Raw genomic sequence first — 26097 nt, 5'->3', positions numbered from 1 at the left:
ATCATGACCAAGGCACTTAACCTTACGTAGATTCAGTTTCCTCATTTTCAAAATGAGGATAATAATAGGTAATAGTACCTCTCTATGTCTGGGCAGCAAGGTGGTGCAGTGGATAGATTGCTGGGCATGGAGTCAGGAAGTCCTGAGTTCAAATCTGGCCTTACACACTTGGTAGCTGTGTGACCCTGGGCAAGTCACTTAATCCTGTCTGCCTCAGTTTCCTCATCTGTAAAATGAGTTGAAGAAGGAAATGTCAAACCACTCTAGTGTCTTTGCCAAGAAAACCTTAAGTGCAGTTACGAAGAGTCAGATACTACTGAATGCTACCACCATTCTAGTACTTTAAGGATTACAACGTATTTTTTCTCTGTGTGAGTGATTCCCAGATCAGTATATCTATACCAAGTCTCTCCCCTGAGTTCCAGTTCTGCAAGAGCTTGTCAGACATTTCAAACTGGACAGAGTTTCTTAGACTCTTTGTCCAAAACAGAACTATTTTCTTTCCCCTAAAACTGTTCTCTCTTACTAACTTCCCCAATTCTGTCATCCTTGCAGTAAACTAGGCTTATAATTTCTGTTTCATCCCTATCTCAAGCCTTGTCCCCGTTTCATTCTGCTTTGTTCAGCTAATAAGTAAACATTTATTAAGGCTTTAACATGTGCTGGAAACTGTGCTAAGTGCCGGGAATGCAAAAAGAGCAAAAGACCATGCCTGCCCTCAAGGAACTTGCACTCATTAATGGAGGAGACAAGAAGCAAAACTCGTGTGTGTGTGTGTGTGTGTGTGTGTGTGTGTGTGTGTGTGTAAGGGCAAGTTATAAACAGGATAAATAAATAACAGAGAAGGTACTGGAATTAAGAGGGGTTGGGAAAAAATTCCAGGAAAACATGGTATTTTAGTAGGGACTTGAAGGAAACATAGAAATCAGTAGTCAGAGAGGAGGAAGAACATCCCAGGAATGTTGTTGCTCAGTCATTGAGGCATATTTGACTCTTTGTGACCCTATGGACCATAGCATACAGGGCCCCTCTATCCTGCACTATCCCCTGAAGTCTGTGCAGGTTGATGTTCATTGCTTCAATGTCACTATCTATCCATCATTTTCTCCTTTTGCCTTCTTTTCTAATGAGTTCTGTCTTCTAATTATGTGGCCAAATTACTTAAGCTTTAGCTTCAATATTTGACTTTCCAGTGAATAGTCTGAATTAATTTCTTTAGGTATTGACTCATTTGGTTATTGCCTAAGGGACTCTTGACAGGCTTCTTTAGTACCAGAATTTGAAAGCATCGATTCAATGGCACCCAACTTTTCTTATGGTCCAACTCATAATAATCATCCATTATTACTAGAAGAGCTATAGCTTTGACTGTACAGTCTTTTGTTGGCAAGGTGATATATCTCATTTTTAATATGCTGTCCACACTTGTCATAGCTTTCCTTCCAAGGAGCAAGCATCTTTTGATTTCATGACTGCAATCACTGTCTGCTGTGTTCTTTGAGCACAAGAATATAAACTCTAACACCATTTCCATTTCCTCTCCCTCTATTTGCCAGGAAGCAATGTGACCAGATGCCATGATCTTAGTTTTTTTTATGTTAAGCTTCAAGCCAGCTTTTACACTTTACTTTTTCACTCTTATCACAAAGCTTTTTGAGTCTTCTTTACTTTCTGCTATCAGAGTGGTATCATCTGCATTATCTGAGATTGTTGCTATTTCTCCCGGTAATTTTAGTTCCAGTTTTTAATTCATCTAGCCTGACATTTCATATAATGGACTCTGCACTTAAGTTAAATAAATAAATTGATAACATACAGCCATGTCATATTTTCCAGTTTTAAACCAATCGGTTGTTTTATGTTTGATTCTGTTTCTTCTTCACCAGCATATAGGTTCCTCAGGAGAAAAATAAGATGATCTGGTACTCCTATCTCTTCGAGGACTTGCCACATTTTGTTATAATCCACACAGTCAAACGTTTTAGTCTAGTCAATGAAGCAGAAGTGGATGGTTTTTTGTTTTTATCTTTCTGGAACTACCTTGCTTTCTCCATAATCCAGTGAATATTGGCAATTTGGTCCTCAGTTCTTCTGACTCTTGAAAAAATAGCCTACACTTCTGGTAAATCTTGGTTCACATGTTACTGCAAAGAGTGACAACTTAGTTTCTTCTTTGCCTATTCTAATTTCTTTTTCTTCTCTTATTGCTACCGGTAGCATTTCTAGTACCATATGAAATAACAGTGGTGATAATGGACATCCTTGTTTTGCCCCGATCTTATTTGAAATGCACCTAGCTTATCCCTGTTGTATATAATGCTTTCTGAAGGTTTTAGATAGATACTGCTTATTATTTTATGGAAAATTCCATTTATTCCTATGTTCTCCAGTGTTTTCAGTAGCCATGGGTGTTATATTTTGTCAAAAACCTTTTCTGCATCTATTGATATAATCATATGGTTTCTGTTAGTTTTGTTGTTGATATGGATAATACTTTCCCAATATTGAACTAGCCCTGCATTCCTGGTATAAATCCTACCTGATCATAAATTATTATTCTTGTGATAAGTTGCTGTATTCTTTTTGCTTATGTCTTATTTAAAAGTTTTGCATCTATATTCATTAGAGATGTGGCTCTATAATTTTCTTTCTCTGTTTTGGCCCTTCCTGGTTTGAGTATCAGAACCATATTTGTATCATAAAAAATAATTTGATAAGACTCTTCCTCACCCAGTTTTCCCACATAGTCTGTATAGTAGTGGAATTAACTGTTCTTTAAATGTTTGATAGAATTCACTTGTAAATCCATCTGGTCCTGGAGATTTTTTCCTAGGGAGTTCATTGATGGTTTGTTCAATTTCTTTTTCTGAGATGGGGTTAAATTTTCAACATCCTCTTCTGTTAATCTGGGCAATTTATATTTTTAAAAATAATGATCCATCTAATTTAGATTGTCAAATTTTTGAGCATACAGTTGGGCAAAGTAATTTCTAATTATTATTTTAATCTCTTCCTCATTGAAATTTAGTTCACTCTTTTCATTTTTGATATTGATACTTTGGTTTTCTTCTTTCTTTTTTTTTAATCAAATTGACCAAAGGTTGATCAACTTTATTGGCTTTTTCATAAAACCAACTCAGTTTTATTTAATTCAATAGTTTTCTGAATTTCAATTTTATTAATCTCTCCTTTGGTTTACAGTATTTCTAATTTGGTATTTACTTCGGAATTTTCAATTTGTTCTTTTTTCTAGCTTTTTCAGCTGCATGCCCAATTCATTGATCTCCTCTTTCTCTATTTTATTTGTGTAGGCATTCAAGGATATAAAACTTCCCCTAAGAACTGCTTTTGCAGTATCCCATAAGATTTGGTAGGTTGTCTCTATTGTCGTTCTCTTGAATGAAGTTGTTGATTGTTACTATGATTTGTTGTTTAACCCACTCATTCTTTAGGATTAGATTATTTAGTTTCCAATTAATTTTTGGTCTGTCTTTCCATGGCCTTTTATTACGTATAATTTTTATTGCATTATCATATGAGAAGGATGCATTGACTATATCTTTCTGGATTGTGAGGTTTCTATGCTGTAGTGTATGGTCAATTTTTGTATGTGTGCTATATACCAGTGAGAAAAAGGTATATTCCTTTCTATCCCATTCAGTTTTCTCCAGAGATCTATCATGTCTACCTTATCCAGAGTTTTATTCACCTCCTTAACTTCTTTCTTGTTTATTTTGAGGTTAGATTTATCAAGTTCAGAGAGAGGGAGGTTGAGGTTCCCCACTAGTTTAGTTTTGCTTTCTATTTCTTCCTGTAACTTCCTTAACTTCTCCTCTAAGAATTTAGATGCTATACCACTTGGAGCATATATATTTGGTAATGATATTGCTTTGTTGTCTATGGTGCCTTTTAGCAAGATATAGTTTCCTTTCTTATCTCTTGGATCTATTTCTGCTTTTGCTTGTCTGAGATTAGGATTGCTACCTCTGCTTTTTTTATATCAGCTGAAGCACAATATATTCTGCTCCAACCCATTGCCTTTACCCTGTGTGTATGTCCCCCATTTCAAATGTGTTTTTTGTAAGCAACATATTGTTGGATTATGGTTTTTAATCCATTCTGCTGTCTGACTCCGTTTTATAGGACAGTTCATCCCATTCACAATCACGGTTATGATTACTATCTGTGTCTTTCCCTTCATCCTTTTTCCCCCCATTTGTGCTTTTAGTTCTCCCTTCTCCCTTCCCCTTCACAATAGTTTTAATTTTTGACCCACCTCCCTCAGTCTTCCTTCTCTTCTTTCAGCCCCCTTCCCTTTTACTCCCCCTTTACCCTTACTACTTCTTCCCTCTCTTTTAGCCTCCCCTCCCTTTCTCCTTTCCTCTCCTACTGCCTATAGAGCTAGTTAGATTTCTGTACTTAACTGAGTTTGTTGTTCCCTCCTTGTACCAAGTCAAATGAGAGTAAATCTCAAAGCTCATCTCCCTCCCCTCTTTTCCTCTACTGTCATATATTTTTGTGCCTCTTCCTATGATGTAATTTACCATTTTCTGCCTCCTCCTTTTCACATCTCCCATTACAATCCCTTTGCACCCTTAAATCATATTTTTGTAATCACATCATTTACTTTATAGCCGCTCCCTCTATCTGTGTATATCATTTTTATATATCATGATAAATATACAATTCTCATGATTAGCAAGTATCATCTTCTCTTAAAAGGATGTAAGCAGTTTGCCCATATTGAATAACAAGATTTTTCCCTGTTTACCTTTTCATGTCTCTCTTGAGACTTGCATTTGAAGATTGAATTTTATGTTGAGCTCTGGTCTTTTTGTCAGCAAGATCTGGAAGTCCCTTTCTTCATTGAATGTCCATCTCCTTGCCTGAAATATTATGCTCAATTTGCTGGGCAATTGATCCTTGGTTGTAGTCCTAGCTCCTTTGCCTTTGGGAATTCTAATTGTTATCAAATTGTTTTCTTCAGTTAGCTTTTGCATCTCCTTTTCCATCTGTCCAATTGTTCCTTTTAAGGAGTTATTTTCTCCAGTTAGGTTTTGAAGGTCCTTTTCCATTTATCCAATTTTCCTTTTAAATTCTTCTGTGATTTCTTTTTTCATATTTTTAAAATCATTATCCAGTTTTTCTTCTAAATTTCTCTAATTTGGCTTTTGAAATCCTTCTTGAGCTCTTCCAAGAATGCTTTTTGGACTTGTGATCAATTCATATTCCATTCTGAAGTTTCAGATGGGAGTACAGTCTCAATGCTGACCTCTTTGATATTCATGTTTTGGTCCTTGTCCCCAAAGAAAGATTTTATGGTCTTTTCTTTTCTGCTTTGCTTCTTACTCATGATGATCACCCTTTTCCTGGCTTTTAAAGTGGATCTCTGCTTCTGGGGCACAACGGGCTCTGTCCCACAGTTCTTGTGCCTTGAACTTGAGGCATTATGTGTTGTGGCCTCTGGTTCTTTCTGCTAGAAGCTAAAATGCTGCAGCTTACCTAGTGCTGAGCTGGCTGGTGTGAGAAAGCAGAGGCCAGGTGAAGTCTTTCTGGGTTTCCCCAGAGTTACCCTGGAGCTAGCTGTGGTAAATGTGGGGGAGGGGTGGTCTAACCACAGGAGGTCTCCTCTGCTAAACTAGAGCATAGGCAAGCTCAGTGGATTGGTGAACCCATCTTGCTAGTGTCTTCCCATCTTGTTAGTGCCTTCCCAATTCCCCTGGAGTGCCGAGGTATGCCTGGGGTCCTGGTGTGGTTGGTTGTGAGCTCCACCTCTCTGGGACTCATGATCTCCTCCAGGTTTGCTGAGGTAAGGTTGTCTGGAACAGCTCTGGTCCTGCATTGGTCCCCTTCAGCCACAGCAAGAGGGATCCCTCTTTGCAATTTTCCTAGCCTCATGGGCTAAGAGACTGTTTGCTGCTTCTACTGATTCCAGTGTTCCGGGATTTTTCCTGGGGAAAGATTTTATGGGTCTTTCAAGATCAACAAAGGAAGGGGAGAGCATTAACTGATCACTCTACCATCTTGGCTCCTGGAAGTTTAAGTAGATGACTTACAGACATTTAATCTGCAGTCTGATAGTCTTAGGAGCAGCTGTTGCAGATACCTGGGGCTCTGGTCTCTCACATACTCAGTTCTGCTAGACTCCTGTCCTGGGTTGATATGTCTGAGATTCCACAGTGCACCTCCTGCCTCAGACCACCTGGGGATTCCTGCTGTGCTGTTGGTACAGCCTGTGCTCCTCCAGCCCCACAGATCCTTCCTGCCAACCTTTCAGTCTCTCTTGGGCTGTGAATCTGCCACAGTCTGTCTCCCATTGAATTCTACCTCTCCAGAATTGGTTCATATTCTCTTTTTAGAGGTATCTGAAGGAGTTTGTCCTAGAGTTTAGGTGAGTAGTTGCTCCCACTCCGCCATCTTGGCTCCGGAAGTATCTTCCACTTTTTAAGGCATTCTTCTCATTGACTTTTTGGACATCTCTTGCCATTTGGGTTAGTCTAATTTTCAAGGTGTTATTTTCTTCAGAATTTTGGGGGGTTTCCTTTAGCAAAGTGCTGACTCATTTTACATGATTTTCTTATATCACTCTCATTTCTCTTCCCAATTTTTCCTCTACTTCTCTTGCTTGATTTTCAAAGTCTCTTTTAAGCTCTTCCATGGCCTGACAACAATTCATATTTTTTTTGGAGGCTTTGGATGCAGGAGCTTTGGCTTTGTTATCTTCTTCTGGGTTGTATGTTTTAATCTTCCTCATCACCAATGATGTAAGAAAATACCTCTTCACAAAGAATATAAAAACCTCTAGTCTCTTTCTTTTTCCCATTTATTCATTTTCCTAGCCAATAACTTGACTTTTGAGCTCTTTGTTAAGTGAAGGGCTGGAACAGCTAGGTGGTGTGGTGGATAGAGCAGCAGTGCAGGAGTCAGGAGGACCTGAGTTCAAATCTCACCTCAGACACTTGACACTCACTAACTGTGTGACCTTCTGGCAAGTCACTTAACCCTAATTGCCTCATCCTCAGTCATTTCCAGTCATCCTGATGAATATCTGGTCACTGGATTCAGTTGGCACTGGAGGAGATGTGAGGCTGGTGACCTGCACAGCCCTCCTTCACTCAAAACAAAATCAAGTGCAAGTCATGCCATTATTTCTCTGATGGCATGGTCTTCTTCAGCAACAAAGGATGAACACATGCACACAAGTGGAGGGCTCCAGGAGCAGCCTCAGCTTCAGCAATGGCTGCCACTGCCCTGGGGCCAGGCTAGACCTGGACCTGGGGCTGGAGCCAGATCATGCTCCCCTCTCAACCAGGTGAGAAACCATTCTCACTGACCTTTGAAGCTGTCGGCATTTGTGGGTTGAGAATTCTGGAAACCACAGCAGACGCCTTGATTCAGCCACCTAGGGCCTGCCCCAGCTTCGTTGGCGCAGTTGCAGACCTCACCGAACTGCCCTCTGCTCCCAGCCCAGTGTAATAGGTCCTTTCGACCTTCCAGATTCTCTTTAACTGGAAATTTGCTTCAGTCTGTTATTTTGTGGTTTCTGCTGCTCTAGAATTTGTTCAGAGTCATTTTTACAGGTTTGTTGAGGTGTTTGCATGGAGAGCTCTTAGCAGGTCTCTCCTTTCACTCTGCCATCTTGGCTATGCACCCCTCTTCTGTATTTTCTTGCTACTTCTCCTTAGTCTTTTCTTCTGTTACTTCTGTTAACCCCCTGCCATTTTGTCTTTTATCATGCCCATTTTGGCCTGAAATATTCTCTTGATATCTTTTATTTTCTTGAAAAAATCTCTTGCTTTTCCATTCTGTTGTTTTCTTTTATTTCTTTGCTTTGCTCATTTAAGAAAACCATTTTATCTCTCCTTGATAGTCTCTGGAATTCTTTATTCAGTTGGGTATATCTTCCTCTTTTTCCTTGATCTTCCCTTTGCTTCTTTCCTCAGTTATTTGTAAAGCCTCATCAGACAGAGGTTTTCTTTTCTTGCTCTTCTTTTTCTTTGCAAAGTTTTTATGTTGCTGTCTTTCATACAATATTGTGAACCTTTGTCCATAATTATTCAAGCATTCTATCTCTTAATTCTATTCATCTTCTCTACTTTATATTCATAAGGGATGTTATTTAGGTCATACCTATATGGTCTGGTGGTTTTCTCTACTTTCTCCTATTAAGTCTAAATTGTGCGATCAGAAACTCATAATCTGAGCCACAGTCAGCTCCCTGTCTTGTTTAAATTGACTGTATGGAGCTTCTCCACCTTTCATTGCAAAGAATATAAATAGTCTGATTTTGATATTGACCATCTCGTGATGTCCATGTATAGATCTGCCTTTTGCTTTGTTAAAAAAGAATGTTGCCTGTGACTAGAAAGATATCTTAACAAAACTCTTTTCGTCTTTGCCCTGTTTCATTTTGTACTCCAAGGCCAAATTTGCCTGTTATTCCAGTTATATTTTGATTTCTTACTTTAGCATTCTATTCCCTTATGATGGATGTGACATCTTTTCCTTGGTACTAATTCTAGATGTTGTAGGTCTAAATAGAACTGAGCAACCTTGACCTCTTTGGCATTAGTGGTTGGAGCATAGACTTATATTCTTGTAATGATGAAGGGTTTGCCTTGGATTTGAATAGATATCATTCTGTCATTTTTGAGATCATATCCCAGTACTGTTTTTCTCATCTTTTATTGACTGTGGTGCTACTCTCTTTCTTCTAAGGGAGATTCTTGCACAAGTAGTATATGTAATGATCACCTGAATTAAACTCACCCATTCCTGTCCATTTAAATTCCAGTGATCCATCGGAGACAGCCAGAGAAAATGCCTAAAGCTGCTATGGATTGCTTTGTTTGTGGAACAGTCAGGAGGCTGATATCATTGGATCAAAAAGTACATGTTAGGGAGTTGGTTGTAAGAAGACTGGAAAGGTGGGATAGGGCTAGCTCATAAAGGACTTTGAATGCCAAATAGAAAATTTTGCATTTGATCCTGGAGACAATAGGAAACTAATGGGGTTTATTGAGTATGGGGAAATGGCACATCACAACTGTACTTTAGGAAAATCACTTTAATGACTAAATGGAAAATGACCAGTGGGGAGAGACTTGAGGCATGTACACTCACTAGCAGATTATTATAATAGTCCAGGCATGAGGTGATGAGGACTTGCCCTAAAGTGGTTGACAGTGTTAGAAAAGAGAAAGGGGTATAAGGAAATCTTCAAAGATGGAATCTACAGGCCTTGGCAATGAATCTACAGGCCTTGGCAATAGCTTGGATATGGGACCTGAGAGATAGTGAGGAGTCCAGTGTGCCTTTTAGGTTGTAAGTTTGAAGGATTGGAAGGATTGCCTTTTATAGGGAATGTAAGGTCCTGGGAGGAGGACATGGGGGAAAGATAATGAATATGGCTACTGGATGTTGTGTTCAAGATGTGTCTGAAAGGCAATTGGAGATGTGACATTGGAGGTCAACAGAGAGTTTGGGGCAGGATAGGTAGATCTGAGAATCATCCACAGAGAGATAGTCATGGAAGCCAAGAAGATTGCCAAGTGAAGTAGTATAGAGGGCAAAGAGAAAAGGGCCCAGAATAGAACCCTGAATAATACCTATGATTAGAGGACATGATCTGGAAGAGGATCCAGTAAAGGAGATGGAGGAAGAGTGGTCAGAGAGGATAGGAGAACAGCAAGTAGATAGCATGTCCCAAAAACCTAGAGAGCAGAGAATATCAAAGATAATAGAGAGGACAATTTGTTGGAAAAGACAGGATGGAGTGGGATCACTTAAGGGCAGGTTAATGCTGATAAGAAATAAGTCTACTTCATCATGTGAGATGGGGTGAAGCAGGAGATAGAGATAGAGATAATGAGACACAGTTCTTAGCTGAAAAAGTGAGGGTAAAGGGAGCCACAGGAGGTTTGAGGAGGGATGAAAATGTTTGGAAAAGCCACTGTGAAGAGTGGGGTAGTGAGTTGATACAGGATGTATAGTAGGATTGCCTCGCAGCAGTGAGGGCCAAGTTGAGGTGGTATAACATTGTTGTTGTTTGTCATTTGTCCTCAAAGAGGACTGTGGCATCAGGGAGATGATGACATGACTTAGCATTGACTTTGATTTGAGTGAGGGAGGCCTGTCCAGAGTCACTAGCCTCACTTTCTCTTCCACAGCCATCTGGGTCCAGTGGTCAGATAGTCATCAGGATGACTGGAGATGGTCCAGGATGCAGTGGGAGACCCTAACCCTTTTGGGCTAAGGCCTTTTCAATTTCTCACTTTAAGTGAGGTAAAGTCCATTCAGTGAATGGGCCTTTTTAAGAAGTGGGTCAAGGGATGGTTCCTTTAATCCAAAAAAAAAAAAAAATCAAACTTGGAGGGGAAGACCCTCAAGGTTACTGGCCAATAGAGAAACAGTTACTATTTACATTCACTCTGTGCTAGGAGGGCAGGAACCTATTCGGCATCACTCTTTTGTCCAACAGAATTTGGAGATTAGGCTGGAGACAGGTGCAGCATGAAAGGGGAGGTACATGATGGTCAGTCAGATAGGGGACTCCATTTCATAAATCCTCATTCATCCACAGGCTGGAGATTGAGCAGAAAAAGAGTACAGTAAAAGACGGTAGTTGAACTTGGTACAGCAGGAGACAGTAGTGCTAGGAGGGCAGGCTATTGGGACCTACAACTTTCCTCTTCCTCTTCCTTCAGAAGACAAGTGCAGCAGGAGATGGGAGACCTGAGGTCCATCTTCTATACTGCTCCCAAGGTGATTTAAACAAGAAAAAATCAGGTTTGGCCATGTAATCCCTGTCATCCCCACTCAAATCCCCACTCCAGTGGCTCCCTCTTTCCTTCAGAACCAAATGTCAGATCATCTGTTTGGCATAGAAAGCACTCCACGTTTTAGCCTGTTCTTGTCTTTTCAGTTTTCTTACACTTGACTTCCTTCTTCATATTCTTCATTCCAACCACACTGTCCTATTCAGTATTCCACGCAGACTGCCACTCTCTATTTCCTTTTTGTGCTTTGCACTGGTTGTCTCTTGTGCTAAGAATCCACTCCCTGGGCTCCTTCTCTTATTGGAGTCACACATTTCCTTCAGCATTCAGCTCAAGTACCACCTCATTCATGAAGCATTTCCTGGTTCCTCAAGCATTTGGGACTGCTCCGCAAACTACTTTATATACTTCCTCATGTATACATAGTCTTCTGTGATGAATGCAAACCCCAAAAGATTGAGTTTTGGTGAATTGATAATCAATTTATTAATTAGGTCCACCTGGCAATCAGTAAATTGAGGGTCAGTGGTTTCTCTTGGTAACCAAGATACCAAGGGAGATCTGAAATGCCTTAAGTCCCTTCTCCCTTGACAAGTGAAAATCAACCCTGACTGGCAGACATTTAACAAGGAGGTGGGTTTAAAGTCTTCAGCTCTATGTGCATGATCATGAAATCAGCAGCCTCAAAACATCTGAGCAGGGGAAGCCATTTCCATCCTAATCTCTCTTCCTGGTTTTCTCCTTCCTGAGATAGGTCCCTCCAAACTGTAAGGGAAGGGATCAAGCACCCGCAGTTCTTTCCCCAGGTAAAAGTTCACCTGGAATGCATTCTGGTCATACTCTAAACAGAAATTAGCTCTCCCAGTTTCCCATGTGCCTTGAGGGGCCAGGAGTAAATCTCATCACTCAGCCATGCCCTTCAGAGGCTAACTGACCTTGAGCTTTAATAGAAATGAAAGGAAAAGAGGGATCACAAATTAATAATTAGTTATAAATATAATTCTTTAATATTAAATTTTTTCATCTTGCTCCCATTAAACTGTAAGCTCCCTGAGGGCATTGACTGTTTCAGTTTTGCCTTTGTCTGTCTAGCACTATTGCTTGACACAGTAAACCCTTAATAAGATCTCATTGATTTTTTAAAATAGTTTTTCTTACAACAAACTTGTGGAATTAGTGCAAATATTGATAATCTCATTTCACAGATGAGGAAACTGAGGTTCATGCAACCAGTCAGTGTTGAGTCAGGTCTCAAACCTGTGTTTTCTGAATCTAAGTGTGTTTTTTATTGCACTATGCTGCTTAAACCCCTCAGTCCTACCTCACCCCCTAATTAAAACCTGATAATTCTTTGCTGGAGGATAGAGGCTTTTAGACAAACCAAATAAACGATTAATACTTGCTTTGCTTCTTTTCAACCACCCATAGCCAGAATCAGAATAATATGCTCATTCCTGGCAGATGGCAGAGAAAATTTTGACTTTTTTCTCCCCTCAACGTTCCCCAGTGAATGCTTGTCTCACACCTACTGTGTCATACAGGGGTCTAGCTTTAGCTCTTTTCTCTTCAACATTTTGTCAGTGGATTGGAGAGATGCATCAGTGCCTTGCTTTTTGAATTTACGGGTGACCTGTACCTGAGAGGGAGGACTAATAGTTGGAGGTCAGAATTTGGATCCAAAGAGGCACCAGTAATGTAACTGAATTTCATAAAATGAAATATAACAGAAATAAATGTAAGGTCTGCATCCTGTAAGTTATAAAAAATAAAATATGGAAAAGACATAGTTAGGCAGTAACTCCTGTGAAAAGATGTCGTGTTTTAGTGGTTTCCAGGCTTCTTGTGAATCAGCCGGTTGACATAGCAACCAAAAGGGTGAATGTGGTCTTGGTAGACTTGATGCCCAGAAGAGAGAAGTGACTGTTCTGCCATGCTCCACTGGAGTGACCGCACCCCTGGAAGATTGTGCCTGTTTCTGGGCCAGTATTTTAAGGAGGACATTGGCAAGCTGACGTGTCCAGAAGAAGGCAGTCACGTTGGTGAGGTGAAGGGACCAGAAATCAAGCCATATGGGAATCTACTAAAATAACTGGATTTTTAGCTTGGGAGAGAGAAAGTTTAAGAAGGATAAAAAAGCTGTCTTCAAGTATTTAAAAAGTTAGATAGAAAAGGTATTTACTGCTTTGCTGTATTCATCCCATAGAATGAATAGATGGAAATTATGCGAAATAGATGTCAGCTTATTTTTATAAGTAATCATAATGATAATAAATAATAATGATAGCTAGCATCTCTATAGTGCCTAGTTTGTGCTAGGTACTATGTTAAGCACTTTATAAATACTTCATTTGATCCTCATAATAACCTGTGAGGTAGGGGCTGATATTATCCTCGTTTTACAGGCAAACAAATTAAATGAACCGTACAAGGTCACACAGCTGAGGCTGGATTCAAAATCAAGTCTTCCTGACTCCAGGCCAAGTACTGTCTTCCCTGTACTAGCTCCCTTTCTGTCTATAAGGAAAGCATTCTCAGCATTCTGAACTATCCCAGAGGAGATTTGACTGTCTTGGGTAACTCTGGCCACAGGGCAGAGATGTTTGGCAGTGGACACCTCCTACAGTATTTGAAGTCAGAGCCACCTTTCAGCTCTGAGTTTGCATGATTACAGTTTCTGTGCATGCAGAGAATACTATTTGAAAGGTTATGGTATTAGAAGATAGCGTGACCTTCCCCCCAACCCCCAGCCCCCTTTCTGTTCTACCACATACTCCTTAGATGGAGCTGTTTGACACATCGCTGCCAAAGTCATTACAATTCTTGGCACATTCAGTTTAACAAATGGTAATTGTATGCCTAATATGGGCAAAGTAGCAGGTTAATATTGGGTCTGGAGTCAGGGAGACCTGAGTTCAAATCAAGTCTCAGACACTAATATCTGTTTGACCCTGGGCAGGTTACGTAATCTGTTTGCCTCAGTTTGTTTATCTGTAAAAATGGGGTAAATAATAGCACCTTCCTCACATAATTGCTATTAGGCTCAAATGAGATGATGTGTTTAACAGGTTTTGTGAACCTTAAAACTGTATATAAAGTTAGTCAAGAAACACTTATTAAGTGGCAACTACATGGTAAAGTAAAGAGAGTATGGCACCTAGAGCCCAGGAGATCTGAGTTCATATATTTCCTCAGATGCTTAAGATGTTTACTGTCTATTTGACCAGTATGATAAGTCACTTAATCTAGCTGACTCAGTTTCCTCGGGTGTTAATGGATTTAATATTAATTTCCAAGGTTGTTATAAGGATCACATGAGATAATGTTTGTAAAGCACATAGCACATTGCCTACCATATAAAACTTCCCTTTCCTTGTATCTACCACACTGAACACAGAGCTTGGCATATAGTAAGCACTTAAAAGAATGAAGGAATAAAAAAGCATTTATCAAGCAGTTGTTCTAACGGTTAGCTATTAATAATAACATTAGCCAATTAATAACTAATAAAATTAGGATGGGAGCTCCTTGAGAACAGAGCCTATTTTCCCCCTTATTAATAATAATGACAATAAAGGAACTTAATATTCCACAAAGATTGTAATAGCTCATTAGCTCTCATTTAGAGAGACTTTAAGGTTTGTAAAGGCCTTTTACAAATATTATTTCAAATGGAAAGATATTTTCAAGTCTGTCTTGCTTTCCCTTTGCTTTTTGAATGGTAAATCAGCTAGATTTAGAAGAATAGTGAAATGGTAAAAATTAACCTGGACATCATTAAAATGGCTCCTATAAATTGGGCTAGCAATATCTTTAATTGGATATTTTTTCCTTCCCCCAATACAAATGCAGTGTTAATGTGGCTCCTAATTGTCAGGTACCGCATGCCCCCAAATAAATAAATAGCTGAATGAATGAATAAATAAAGCCCAGTTGAATCTTATATTCATGAATCTTATACCATGGCCTCATCAACTTTCTGTTAGGTAATTCTGCCTTTTAGCTCTTCCCACTTACTGTGCTGAGTCCACAAAATGTTTCATTTAAGTTGGCTATTTTACTACCTCTTGTACAGAGACTTCTCTTTACCACCACCATGCTTCTGCCTAAGTGTCCCTCTCTTCTTTTCCAAGAACTATGTTCCTCCTTTCCATGAAACACGGATTATCTCCTGAAGAGGTTTTTAGTCCTCCAGTCCCCAACTGATGGCCACTTTGCCTCTGTGCACTTTAATTATTGTATTTATCTGAGCATATTTTCCTTGACCATGTTGTCTTCTTAATTCTGTTGCAAACATTTCATTAGGGTTAAAATAATCTCCAGTGTTTATCTAGTACTCTCCCAAACACCAAAAATACTATATGGGTGTGGGTGTGGATTTTGACCAAAAGTCAGGGGAGTGCATGAAAAGAATCTTAGAGATTATTCCAGCCCTTTTATATTCACAGGTAAGAAAATCAATGCCCAAATAGCAAAAGTGGCCCAGTGAGCTCACACAGACAGTTAAGTGGCACACCCATTCTGTTTTCTTTCATTAAACCTACCTTAATACTAAACTTCCAGAGTTTAATTTCTTTCACGAATGTCCCTACTCCCTCCATCTTGTCATCTTCCTATTTAAACAAAAACAGCAGGAGATTTTAAATCCTAAGTTCCATTTTACAGACAAGAAAAGATTTTTGGAAAAGCTACTTCTGTCCCTTTTAAATTGTCCATGGAACTATGACAGTTAATGATTAGAGACTATGATTTTAATAATGCTATTTCTTTTCAATACTATTTCAACGGATCTCTAGTCTCCTCACTGTTGTCAGTGTTCCCTTGCAATAGTAGGGATTGTAGTTTATTCATCACCTTCTTACCTGTGCTTTGAGATCCAGTGACAATGGCTTTCTTGCTGTTCTTCTAACAAGACACATCATATCCAGAAGGTGGGCATTTCCCCCATGATTGAAATGCTTTCCCTCTGCATCTCTGCCTTCTGGCTTCCCTGGCTTCCTTCAAGTCCAAACTAAAATCCCACCAACTATACGAAGCCTTCTTTGAACCCTCTTAATTCTACTGCCTTCCTTCTGTTGAATATTTCCAGTTTATCTTGTAGATAGCTTGTATCTCCCATTAGATTAAGCTTTTTGAGACCAGGATCTGTCTTTTTTCCTTCCTTTATATTGCCAGCCATTAGCTCAGTGCCAGGCTTGGAGAGCGCTTAATAAATGTTTATTGAATATCTGACTGATTTTCTTTGTACTTCCATAAAGCTTCCAAAAAAGAATGTGTCCAATGTGCTGGAATTCTTTCCCTAAGTCTTTTAATGTAGTGTGATTGGCAGCTCTTTACATGGACCATCCGTAAGTTTATTTTCTCCTTCATTCTTGACACATGACTGGTCTACTTTCTTTTCCAATCATATATCCTCTGTGTATCTTTTGTTCCATTTTTTTATTACAGTCATCATTGGCAAGAGTCTGTAGCCTGCTCACACATATATCTCACCTTTGCACACCACAGTCTTGCTTTTTTGGAAATGTGAGTGTTCCATGATCATAGCTATGAAGTATCACAAGAAGATTAATGTTGGAATTTTGTTTAGAATATGTCATGGCAACATTAAAATTGCTGCCCATATTCCCCAAAAGAAATCCAGTCTTTCTTTTCCTTCTGTTCAGCTCTCATTGTCTGAATGATAACATTCTTTAATCATTTTTTTTTCCTCAGGAAAGTGAATTATTATGCAGTGGAAGAGCTTGTGAGGGGGGTGAGAGGAGTATGCCATGTGCTGTCCTTGACCTCCAAATTTATCAAGCACCCCAGCTCAAAGCCCCCATGGCCCTGCTCTAGTTACAGCTCCCTGACACAATGCTCCTAAATGGTTGTTGAATTTTAATTTTAATCCTCAGTTGGAAGTTTTTCAACACTGTATATTAAGGGGAAAAGATGGATAACAGCAAAACACATTAAGATCTTTTTTTTTTTTTCCAAAAAAAAAAAAGCAAATACCTTCTGAGATATGTCTAGGGTCAGCATATTCAGCCTATACTTCCCATACTCAACACACCTCTACGTTATTGTACAATTATAATAAGCATTTAACATAATGGCCTCAAAGCACTGAAGACCTTCAAATCATTAATGATTCATTTATATTCACTCTGTTGTGCTTGTCAAGGCAGAAAAATGGATAAACACATTTTAGAAAGGTTTTCAAAGAGAAAATAATAGATACTCTTGCTATATTCTCCTGATTTTAATTATTTTGCTATTCTTTTAACATTTTTTACCCAAGTATACCAAAAGTATAACATAAAAATTTACTTGTTGCAGGTAGAAGTTTGGAATAGTAAATCATAACCATTTTCAGCTGCTTCTTTGTTCTTTTATATGTTAGCAAATATACTGAGGATTTGGAGAATGAGTTGACTTGACATTTCACTGAGATATGCAGATTTTCAGTCGTGGGATTTAATGTCTTGTCATCTCAGCAATGAGTTGCATCTCCCATTTGATCATTTTGCTTACTCTGAAGTATCTGTCAGCATAAATGTCAACAGAAGTAAGTGCGCGTCAAGCTTGGTGTATATCTGAGTGAAAGCTGTTGGGCATAACAGACACCGTCTCTGACAAAATGCTTCCCATATCAAAAAGTTACAACAGATATCAGTTGGCTTATAAAGAAAGAAATCCTATATTTTTTATCTCTTTATGGTCAAACTTTAAAGGCATTTAATATCTGTTTGTCTCTCCCCAAACCTCTCTCTCTCTCTCTCTCTCTCTGTGTCTCTCCCTCCCTCCCTCTCTTCTTCTCCCCCTCTCCCACCCTCTCTACACACACACACACGCACACACACACACACACACACACATCTCAACAACTCATATGACTTAAACTTCTAAAAAAATAAACTGACATCGGAGAGTTTTTGTGAGGAAAGCACTTCCAGGCTGGGAAGTGCTATAACAATGAGTTGTCATCATCAAATCACCATAATCAGCTTCAGTATTTTGGGTATAGTGGAAAGAGTATTGGTCAGAAGACCTCAGTTTAAGTGACAGCTCCAACCCAAATGAGCTCTGTTGCACTAGCAGCCTACTAAATGTCTTTGAGTCAATCTCTGTAAAATAGGAATATTTATACTTGCACTACCTCCATCACAAGGTTGTTAGGGGGAAAGATAGGCAGGCAACAAACATTGCTCAAATGCTTACTATGACCAGGCACTGTGCTAAGACCAGGAGATACAAATGTACGCAAAAAGGGAAGACCATTCCTGCCTTCAGAGAACTGACATCCTAAAGGTGAAGACGGCTCCTAAAATGAAGCCAAAAAGCAGATGCATGGTGGCCAAGTCCAGAGTCAGAAGCAGAGCAGGGAGAGGAATTAAGGATGACCGGCCTGGGCCCTTACCAGAATGATGTCCCAAGTAGGAAATCACCAGTGGGAGAAGGGGAAAGCCTTTTCTAATCTTATAAACTTAAAGCACAACTTAAATGCTAGTTTTAAATAGGTCACTTGACCTGGAAAAGAGAGCATTGGACTTGGAGTCAGGAAGACCTGGGTTCAGATACCATGTCAGACACTAGCTGTGTGACACTGAGCAAGTTGCTTGATCTTTCTCAGCCTCCACTCCCTCCTTTTTAAAATGGGGATGATAATAGCACCTACTTCACAGAGTTCAATCAATGAACTTTTATGAAACATCTACTATTTATCAGGCTTTGATTGTGCTAAGTGATGGTGACACAAAAAGAGGCAAAGGACAAGTACCTGGCCTCAAGGAACTTAGTCTAATCAGGAGGGACAACATGCAAACAAATTTATACTATACAAAGCAGAATAAATAGGAAATAATTAACAGAGGGAAGGCACCAGAATTAGAAGGGATTACAAGGAACCAAGAAAGCTTCTAGTAGAAGATGGGATTTTTGTTTGAGATTTCTGGGGTGCCGAGGAATCCAGGAGGCAGAGATGGGGAGGGAAAGCATTCCAGGAATGGGAACAGCCAGAGATAATGCCTGGAGCCAAGATGTGGAATGACTTGTTTGTGTAATAGGCCAAGAGGCCAAAATCACTGAAGCAAACAGTATGTGTCTGTGAATAAGGTATAAGAAGACTGGAAAGGCAGAATAGGGCTAAGTTAAGAAGAACTTTGAAAATCAAACAGAGGATTTTGTGTTTAAATTCTGGAGGCAATAAGGAACCAGTGGAATTTATTGAGTAGGGAGGTGACCTGGTTGAATCTGTGCTTTAGGGAAATTACTTTAGTGGGTGGAGGATGGATTATAGTGGGGAGAGACCTGAGACAGGCACAGCCACCTGGCAGGCTAATATAATGCAAATAGCCATGCTTGAGGTTACGAGAACCCACCTTAGAATGGTGGCAGTGTCAGAGGAGAGAGAAGAGACTTGAGAGATGTTACAGTGGTGTTGACAGACCTTGGCAACAGCTTGTAAATGAGGGGTGAGAGATAATGAGAAATCCAGGATGACTCCTAGGTTGTAAGACTGGGAGGATGGTGTTGCCACCATGCATCTGCTTTTTGGCTTCTTTTTAGGAATTGTCTGTAGGAGTTCCTGTAATAGAATTGGGAGAGTATTTAGGGGGAAAGATAATGAATTCTGTTTTGGACATGTTTAGTTTAAGATATCTACTAAATATCCATTAGAGATGTGTGAAAGACAATTGGAGATATGAGATTGATGGTCAGCAGAGAGATAAGAAAGGTAGATTTGATAATCATTGGCATAGAGATGATAATTATATATATATTTATATATTATATATTACATTATCCTGTATATTATGTTATGTTATGATATGATATTACATATATTACATTACATTATATTACATATTATAACATATTTTATAATATATATATATATAAATAATCGTCTCTATGAGAGCTGATGAGATCATTAAGTGAAATAATATAGAGGGAGAAGAAGGCCTAGGACAAAACCCTGAGGGACACCTATGGTTAGAAGGAGTGATCTGGAAGAGGATCTGGTGAAGGAGACAGGAGTGGTCAGAGAGGTAGAAGGAGAACCGGAAGAGAGAGTATTGTCCCAAAAACCTCTAGAGCAGAGAGTATCAAGGAGTATTGGTGAGAAGATCACATGAGGTAATGTATGTAAAGTACCTTGCAAAACTTAAAGTACTATGGAATCCTCAGTTATTTTCCTCTACAGTGATACTTATTCTCTGATTCTGTTCCGTGAAGGAGTGGAATTCTGGACTTGGAGTCAGGAAAGACCTGTGTTTGATTCCCACATTCATCACTTGCTAGCTGTGTGACCTTGGACAAATCGATCACTTCATCTCTCCTAACTTCAGTTTCCTTTATCAATGAAATGAAAATACTTTAGTCACTCAAAAGGTTGTTCAGAGGCTTAGCTGAAATCATGTAAAGTACTTTGCAAGCTTTTAAGAGCTTTCAGCGTCATTATCGTTACATGTGGCAGTTTATAGATATTTTTCATTAGCAGCATCCCTTTTTGTTGATAAACTAGAGAAGATGTTATTGGTCTTTGTAATGAATCATGAATATGTGAGAGGGGACACTCCCTGTGTGTCAGATGTAAAATTAGGGAATGGGATATGGTGGTCTTGAAGGATCTTCTAGCACTAAACCTTAGGATTCTAAAAGTCAGTAGTTATCCTAAGCTTCTTTATCTGTTTCATGTTCTCCTTTAAGAAGTAACCAGCTTTTATCATCTCATCCTCAGAACAACCAATAAAATAACAGTGTGAGCCTAGAAATCTTATTTTTCCCTTTCTTTGAACAACCTAAGGTTGTTGACCATGATTGTTTGCCACAGTGTACAATTTCTGAAACAAGTATATCCACATGGCTTCATTGGGACATATTTCAGCATCTGAGTGAAGTCTTCCTAGTTAGTAAAAAACTATCAATTTGAGCTATTAGAAGGAGAATAGACTACCTCTGGAAGCAGCAGAGTTTTCTTCAGTCCAGGTCCTCAAGCAAAGGCGAGCAGGCAGATCTACCTGTTGGGTTATATTGGAGGGAGATTCTTATTTAGGTACCTTTGGGACTAGATTTGGCTTCTGGGGTCCTGCTGCACTGTGAGGTTATGTAATTGTTTGTGATTGCTAACTCAAACTCTGAAAGAACAACACTCTAGTTCTTCCCAAGATTCACTAGAGCTATTATTCCTAATGATTTCCAGATTTATGTACAGATTTCCCCAGTTTGTGGAAAACAACACTTACCTTTGTTGACTGGTAAGGACATTTTAGAAGGTGAACCAGAAATGATGCTGCCTTTTTAAGATTAGCTTTTAAGTGTGAGGTTCTTAATATCTTGGGAGCCACTCTCTCCTTTGGCAGTTTGATGAAACTTATGAACCCGTTCTCAGAATAATATTTTTAAATGCATAAAATAAAATCCATAGGATTATAGAAGAAGCCAATTATATTGAAATGCAATGATTAAATGCAGTGATTAAATGTGCAACACATGCACATGTCATTTATGGACCACAGGTTGAGAACCACTCTCCTAGGCCAACTCTTAAAAATTTTGACTGTGATTTCTCTCCCCAAATAAAGCCTTTCCCAGTAATTACTACTGAACTTTGAAATTAGAAATATGCTTTTATCTTTCATCTCCTTCCAGCTAAGAAAAAGAAACCCAAACTTTTAAATAAGTTTGACAAGACTATTAAATCTGAACTTGATGCTGCAGAGAAACTGCGCAAAAAGGTAGGTTTTTATTCTCATTTAATTCAGAAATATATTTTTGTTTTGTTGTTGTTGTTGATGATGAGATATATATATATATATATATATATATATATATATATATATATATATATGAGTTACATATGAGTGTAGGAGAAAGAACCCTGGATTGAGGGTTGTGAGACCTGAGTTGTAGCCCTAACTTTTTCACCCAACTAACAATAAGATTGCATAGATCTCACATTTCTATTCTAGGCATCAAATTGCTGTGGGAGAATGTAGTGTAGTGGGAAAAATTCTGAACTTGGAGTCAGGAGAAATGGGTTCAAATTCTGTTTTTAATTATTGCTAATTAGCTCTTTACCTCTATGATTCTTCTTCGGCTGTAACAGAATAAAGAAGGATTTGTTAAATGCTTACTATATGCCAGGCACTGTGCTAAGGGCTTTACAAACATTTCATTTTAGAGATACCTCCCTACCTGGGAGGGAGGTCCTATAATTATCTACATTTTACAGTTGGGGCAGTGACTTTTCCTGTAGGAAGAATTAGTGTAGTTATATGTCATCTCAGAAATAACACTGATCGTAGCTTATTGACAGAATTATCAGTTTAATTAATTATGATGTTAATAAAGATGGCATTTTCTATTCATATCAACACAATTTCAAACGTAGGCACAACTGATATTTATTCACATAAGCTGTAGTTTAGTTAATCAGTGAACTAAAGCTCATTCTCAATTAAGGTTCAATTAAAGTACTAGGGGAAAATATGTTTCTGTTTGTTCCCAGGGTTCTCAAGTCAGATTATATTTATATGATTTGGGATTTAGATGGTCATTGATGGTACTTCAAAGGATATTTCAGTAGGGTGGCATTTTGGTTAAAAAACATTTATTTAATCACTTTTATTATGTACAGTGTTAATCCTGTGGTTTGAATCTGATTAGAGAGAACCTGATTGAATTTGTCAGAAAAGTTAAATTTTTGAGAATATTATTTAAAAAAAGATATTTGTTATTCCATGAATTGGATTCCCACACACCAGCTTGTATAAAAAATGAAGTAGTGGTTCAAAAAAGTTAACTTTGACAAAAGAAATGGATGTTTGAATAACTAATTAATTATTTATAAAAGTAAGTGAAAATCTGAGAAAACAATGGGCCCTTCAGTTAGCTTCTCTCAAAGTCTACTTATTACTCTCACTTGCCCTATAATCCCAAACAGCCAAGTAACTGGATTCTGTTTGCTGTAAACTAATCCATTGTCACTGGTTAACTTTAAACTTGGGTGAATATGAAAGGGAAGAGGTTAATAGGTAAATGAAAGAAATATTACAAAAAGTCTTAGAATTGAGCATTTTGTCAGGCCACAATATTTTTATTTTTTTTTTGAAGTAATGGCTATGATTATGTAATCATGGTGCCGCTTTACCACCAGCAATGACAATAGTTTGAATTTAATGGAGGTAAGGAAAGTCTCCATTTCAAATCCTGAATAAGCCTTCTTTTGGGACAGCTAGGTGGCACAGTTGAGGGAACGCCACATCTGAAGTCAGGAAGACTCATCTTCCTGAATTCAGATCCAGCCTCAGACACTTAATAGCTGTGTGTCCCTGGGTAGGTCTCTTAACTCTGTTTGCCTAAGTTTCCTCATCTATGAGATAATCTGGAGAAGGAAATGGCAAACCACATCAGTATATTTGCCAAGAATACTTCAGATCAGGTCATGAAGAGTCAGACATGACTGAAAATGACTGAACAGCAAAAACTAAGAACAGAATAAGTATTTATATAGAACCTACTATATGCCAGGTGCTTTGCTAAACACTTCACAAATATTGCCCCATTTTAATCCTCACAAATACCCCAGGAGGTAGGTGCTATTATTATCATCCCCATTTTCCAGATGAGGAAACTGAGGCAAACAGGTGAAATGACTTAGCAAGCTTTAGATATCTCAGTTACACCCAGGTCTTCCTAACTCCAGGTCAAGTGCTCTGTCCATTGTGTCATCTAGCTAATGTGACTTTGGGTGTATTTTTTCCAGTCACATTAAGTCCTGAAGTACTGGAAGGGCTTGAGTTTGGAAAATCTGTATTTTTATGCAGTTGTCCTCAGTATTATTTAACTCCTACTGCCTATCAGTTATTTGTGGGATGGCTTCTGGGGGTACATTGTATTTGTGGGATGGTGGAACATGCTAGTGTTGCCTACTATGAGTAGACAATGAGTAGACTCTTCATACTTTTGAAAGGTGATTCTATGAAAATTCTTGTTACTTTTTAGAGATCCAAAACATTTTAACAATAAATAGTTTTTTTACTCCTTGGGACCTAAAACATTTTCCATAGGAAGGTGTTTGAAATTTTAAAGTAACTCACTGGGAGACTAGTTCACTAAATGAAAAAGATGGTTTTGAAGCAATTTGTTAGGAATAAATCTCCCTCTTAAAAATGACGCACTTGTAGTTATTTCTGCCTTTATTAATGTTCTCATGTCCAAGTTTAAATTCTTAGATAAAACACTTAGACATAATTATATTTAAAACTCATAAAGCAGAAACCACATTTCTAGCAATATAAAGGAATTTCTCACTTTCTAGTCTGTGAATAGTTATAAAGTAGGATATAGATACTTTTCAACCAGAGACAGAACTGGTGATGGATGGAAGGTAGAAAGAAATGAATTTTTTGCCCTTTAAAAGAGGATTTCCCAATAATTATAGGCTGCTATGGGGTTGGCAGGCTATGAATTCCACTGTCACTAGATGACCAGGGGATATTGAAGACAGGATTTCTGTTTAAGCATGGATTGGACTAGATGGCCTCTGAGGTTGCTTCCAACTCTGATATACCGGGATGTACGAGTGTTGTCTAAAGTACAGATTACTTTATTATGTGCTTAGTCAACACAGCAAAAGTCTCCAACATAATAAATAGGAAGCCCAGGTGGTAAGGGAGAACATGAGTGAAATCTGTTAGTGATCATAAAATGTTATTTTCCACATTTTAACAATTCACTTTAGGTAATAGGTACCTATATGGTTGATTTGTGATAACCAGCGTGGCTTATTTCCAGCCAGAATTTTGTTGTTTATCTGATTTACTACTGGTTGGGACGCCGTACGAGGAATGATGTTGTTTGTGCAAGCAGAGGATGTAGGGACACAAAAACAGGAACTAAAAAAGGCAAGGAAAATTCCCTTGCTTAATTGTTCCAAAAAGAAAACCAGAACATTCTCATAACATCACCTGGTTATGTGCCAAGGTCATACAATATCATTACTATATCATTACACCCTGGTTTCTTCTCTAGACTCCAGAGTTTGGTCACTGGTTTTGCATATATGGCGTCTGAGAAACATATTCAATAACTGTATTAAACAACAGGCAGTAATGAAGCAACTAGATGGTGCATCAGATAGAATACTGGGTCTGGAGTTTGGGTCTGAACTCTTACGGAGTTCAAATCTGGCTGCAGTCACTTACTAGCTGTGTGACCCTGAACAAGTCACTTAATCCTGATTGCCTCAGTTTCCTCATTTGTCAAATGAGCTGAAGAAGGAAATGGCAAACCACTCCAGTGTCTTTGCCAAGAAAACCTCAGATGAGCCCATGAGGAGTTAGATATGACTGAAAAGTGACTCAACAACAATAATTTTGAAGTCAGCATGGAAAGAGGGCTGGCCTTAGAGTTATAAAGCCCTGGATTCAAGTCCTTCTTCCAACACATAGTAGCCGAATCAACATGAACGATTCACTTAATTTCTTGGTAGCCTGAGGCATCTCACTAATGAGCTGCCAGTGTGCAGCCGCAGAGGGAGTTTTGACCACAGGATTTCCCAATATTGATGGAATCACATGTTCTCTCCTTTCCAAAAAGGTAGCATTTTACTGTATTGCATATGAAACTGAAAATAAATTCTTCTTCCCCATCAGGGAAAAATTGAGGATGCTATGAATGCTTTTGAAGAGCTAGTGCAAAAATACCCACAGAGTCCACGAGCTCGATACGGGAAAGCTCAGGTAACAGTGGATGGTTCCGTCAGTAGGTTTCTCCTGGCTGACTTCCACATTTTTCATGTGTTCATATTCTCTCAATTCTGCCTCCTTTATTTATATCCATTTCTTTAAGTAGGCCATTTCTAATTTGTGTCTAGTGTGCACAAACATAAATAGGAAATGCTGGGTTTGCATCTGGTTTGTTATTATAACTATGTTGTACATTACTATATTTGCTCACATTTTGCCTCCTCACATCCTTCAATCACCAAGAAACATTTTTTCTCAGATAATTTCCCACCACCTGCTTTGAATCGGTAACTTTCAGCAAAAAATCAACGGGGCTTTAAGATTGTCAGTCAGCTTTGTTGGTTAGATATGCCTCTCTGTCTGTCTGTCCGTCTCTTCGTCTCTCTCTGTCTATGAGTTTCTTTCCATCTCTCTCTCTGTGTCTGTCTCTGTCTATCTCTGTCTCTCTGTCTGTCTCTCTCTGTCTCTGTCTCTTTCTCTCTCTGTTCTTTTTACCTACCTCTCTCCTTCCCTGTTTCCCTCCTACCCTTTCTCCCTCTCTCCTCTGTCTTTCTTTGTTTTTATGGGTCTCTGGGGAAGGGAGAAAT

The 26097-nt window shown here is 38.7% G+C and overlaps 1 protein-coding gene across 10 annotated transcripts in view; it reads left to right on the top strand.

The window, feature by feature from the left end:
• The window catches only part of ASPH (aspartate beta-hydroxylase), a 276582-nt gene that overhangs the window by 173529 nt on the left and 76956 nt on the right, over positions 1-26097 (top strand). For all 10 annotated transcript variants that reach the window (XM_072604669.1, XM_072604662.1, XM_072604667.1 and 7 more), the window contains 2 exons: positions 21411-21496; positions 25418-25504. In XM_072604669.1, coding sequence (XP_072460770.1) covers positions 21411-21496; positions 25418-25504 — 173 coding nt within the window. The remainder of the gene's footprint in view (positions 1-21410; positions 21497-25417; positions 25505-26097) is intronic.

The sequence above is a fragment of the Notamacropus eugenii genome, chromosome 4, assembly GCF_028372415.1.
Source record: "Notamacropus eugenii isolate mMacEug1 chromosome 4, mMacEug1.pri_v2, whole genome shotgun sequence".
Classification (NCBI taxonomy): domain Eukaryota; kingdom Metazoa; phylum Chordata; class Mammalia; order Diprotodontia; family Macropodidae; genus Notamacropus; species Notamacropus eugenii.
The sequence above is the reverse complement of the archived record's forward strand: the minus strand, read 5'-3'. Positions and strand labels throughout refer to the sequence as shown.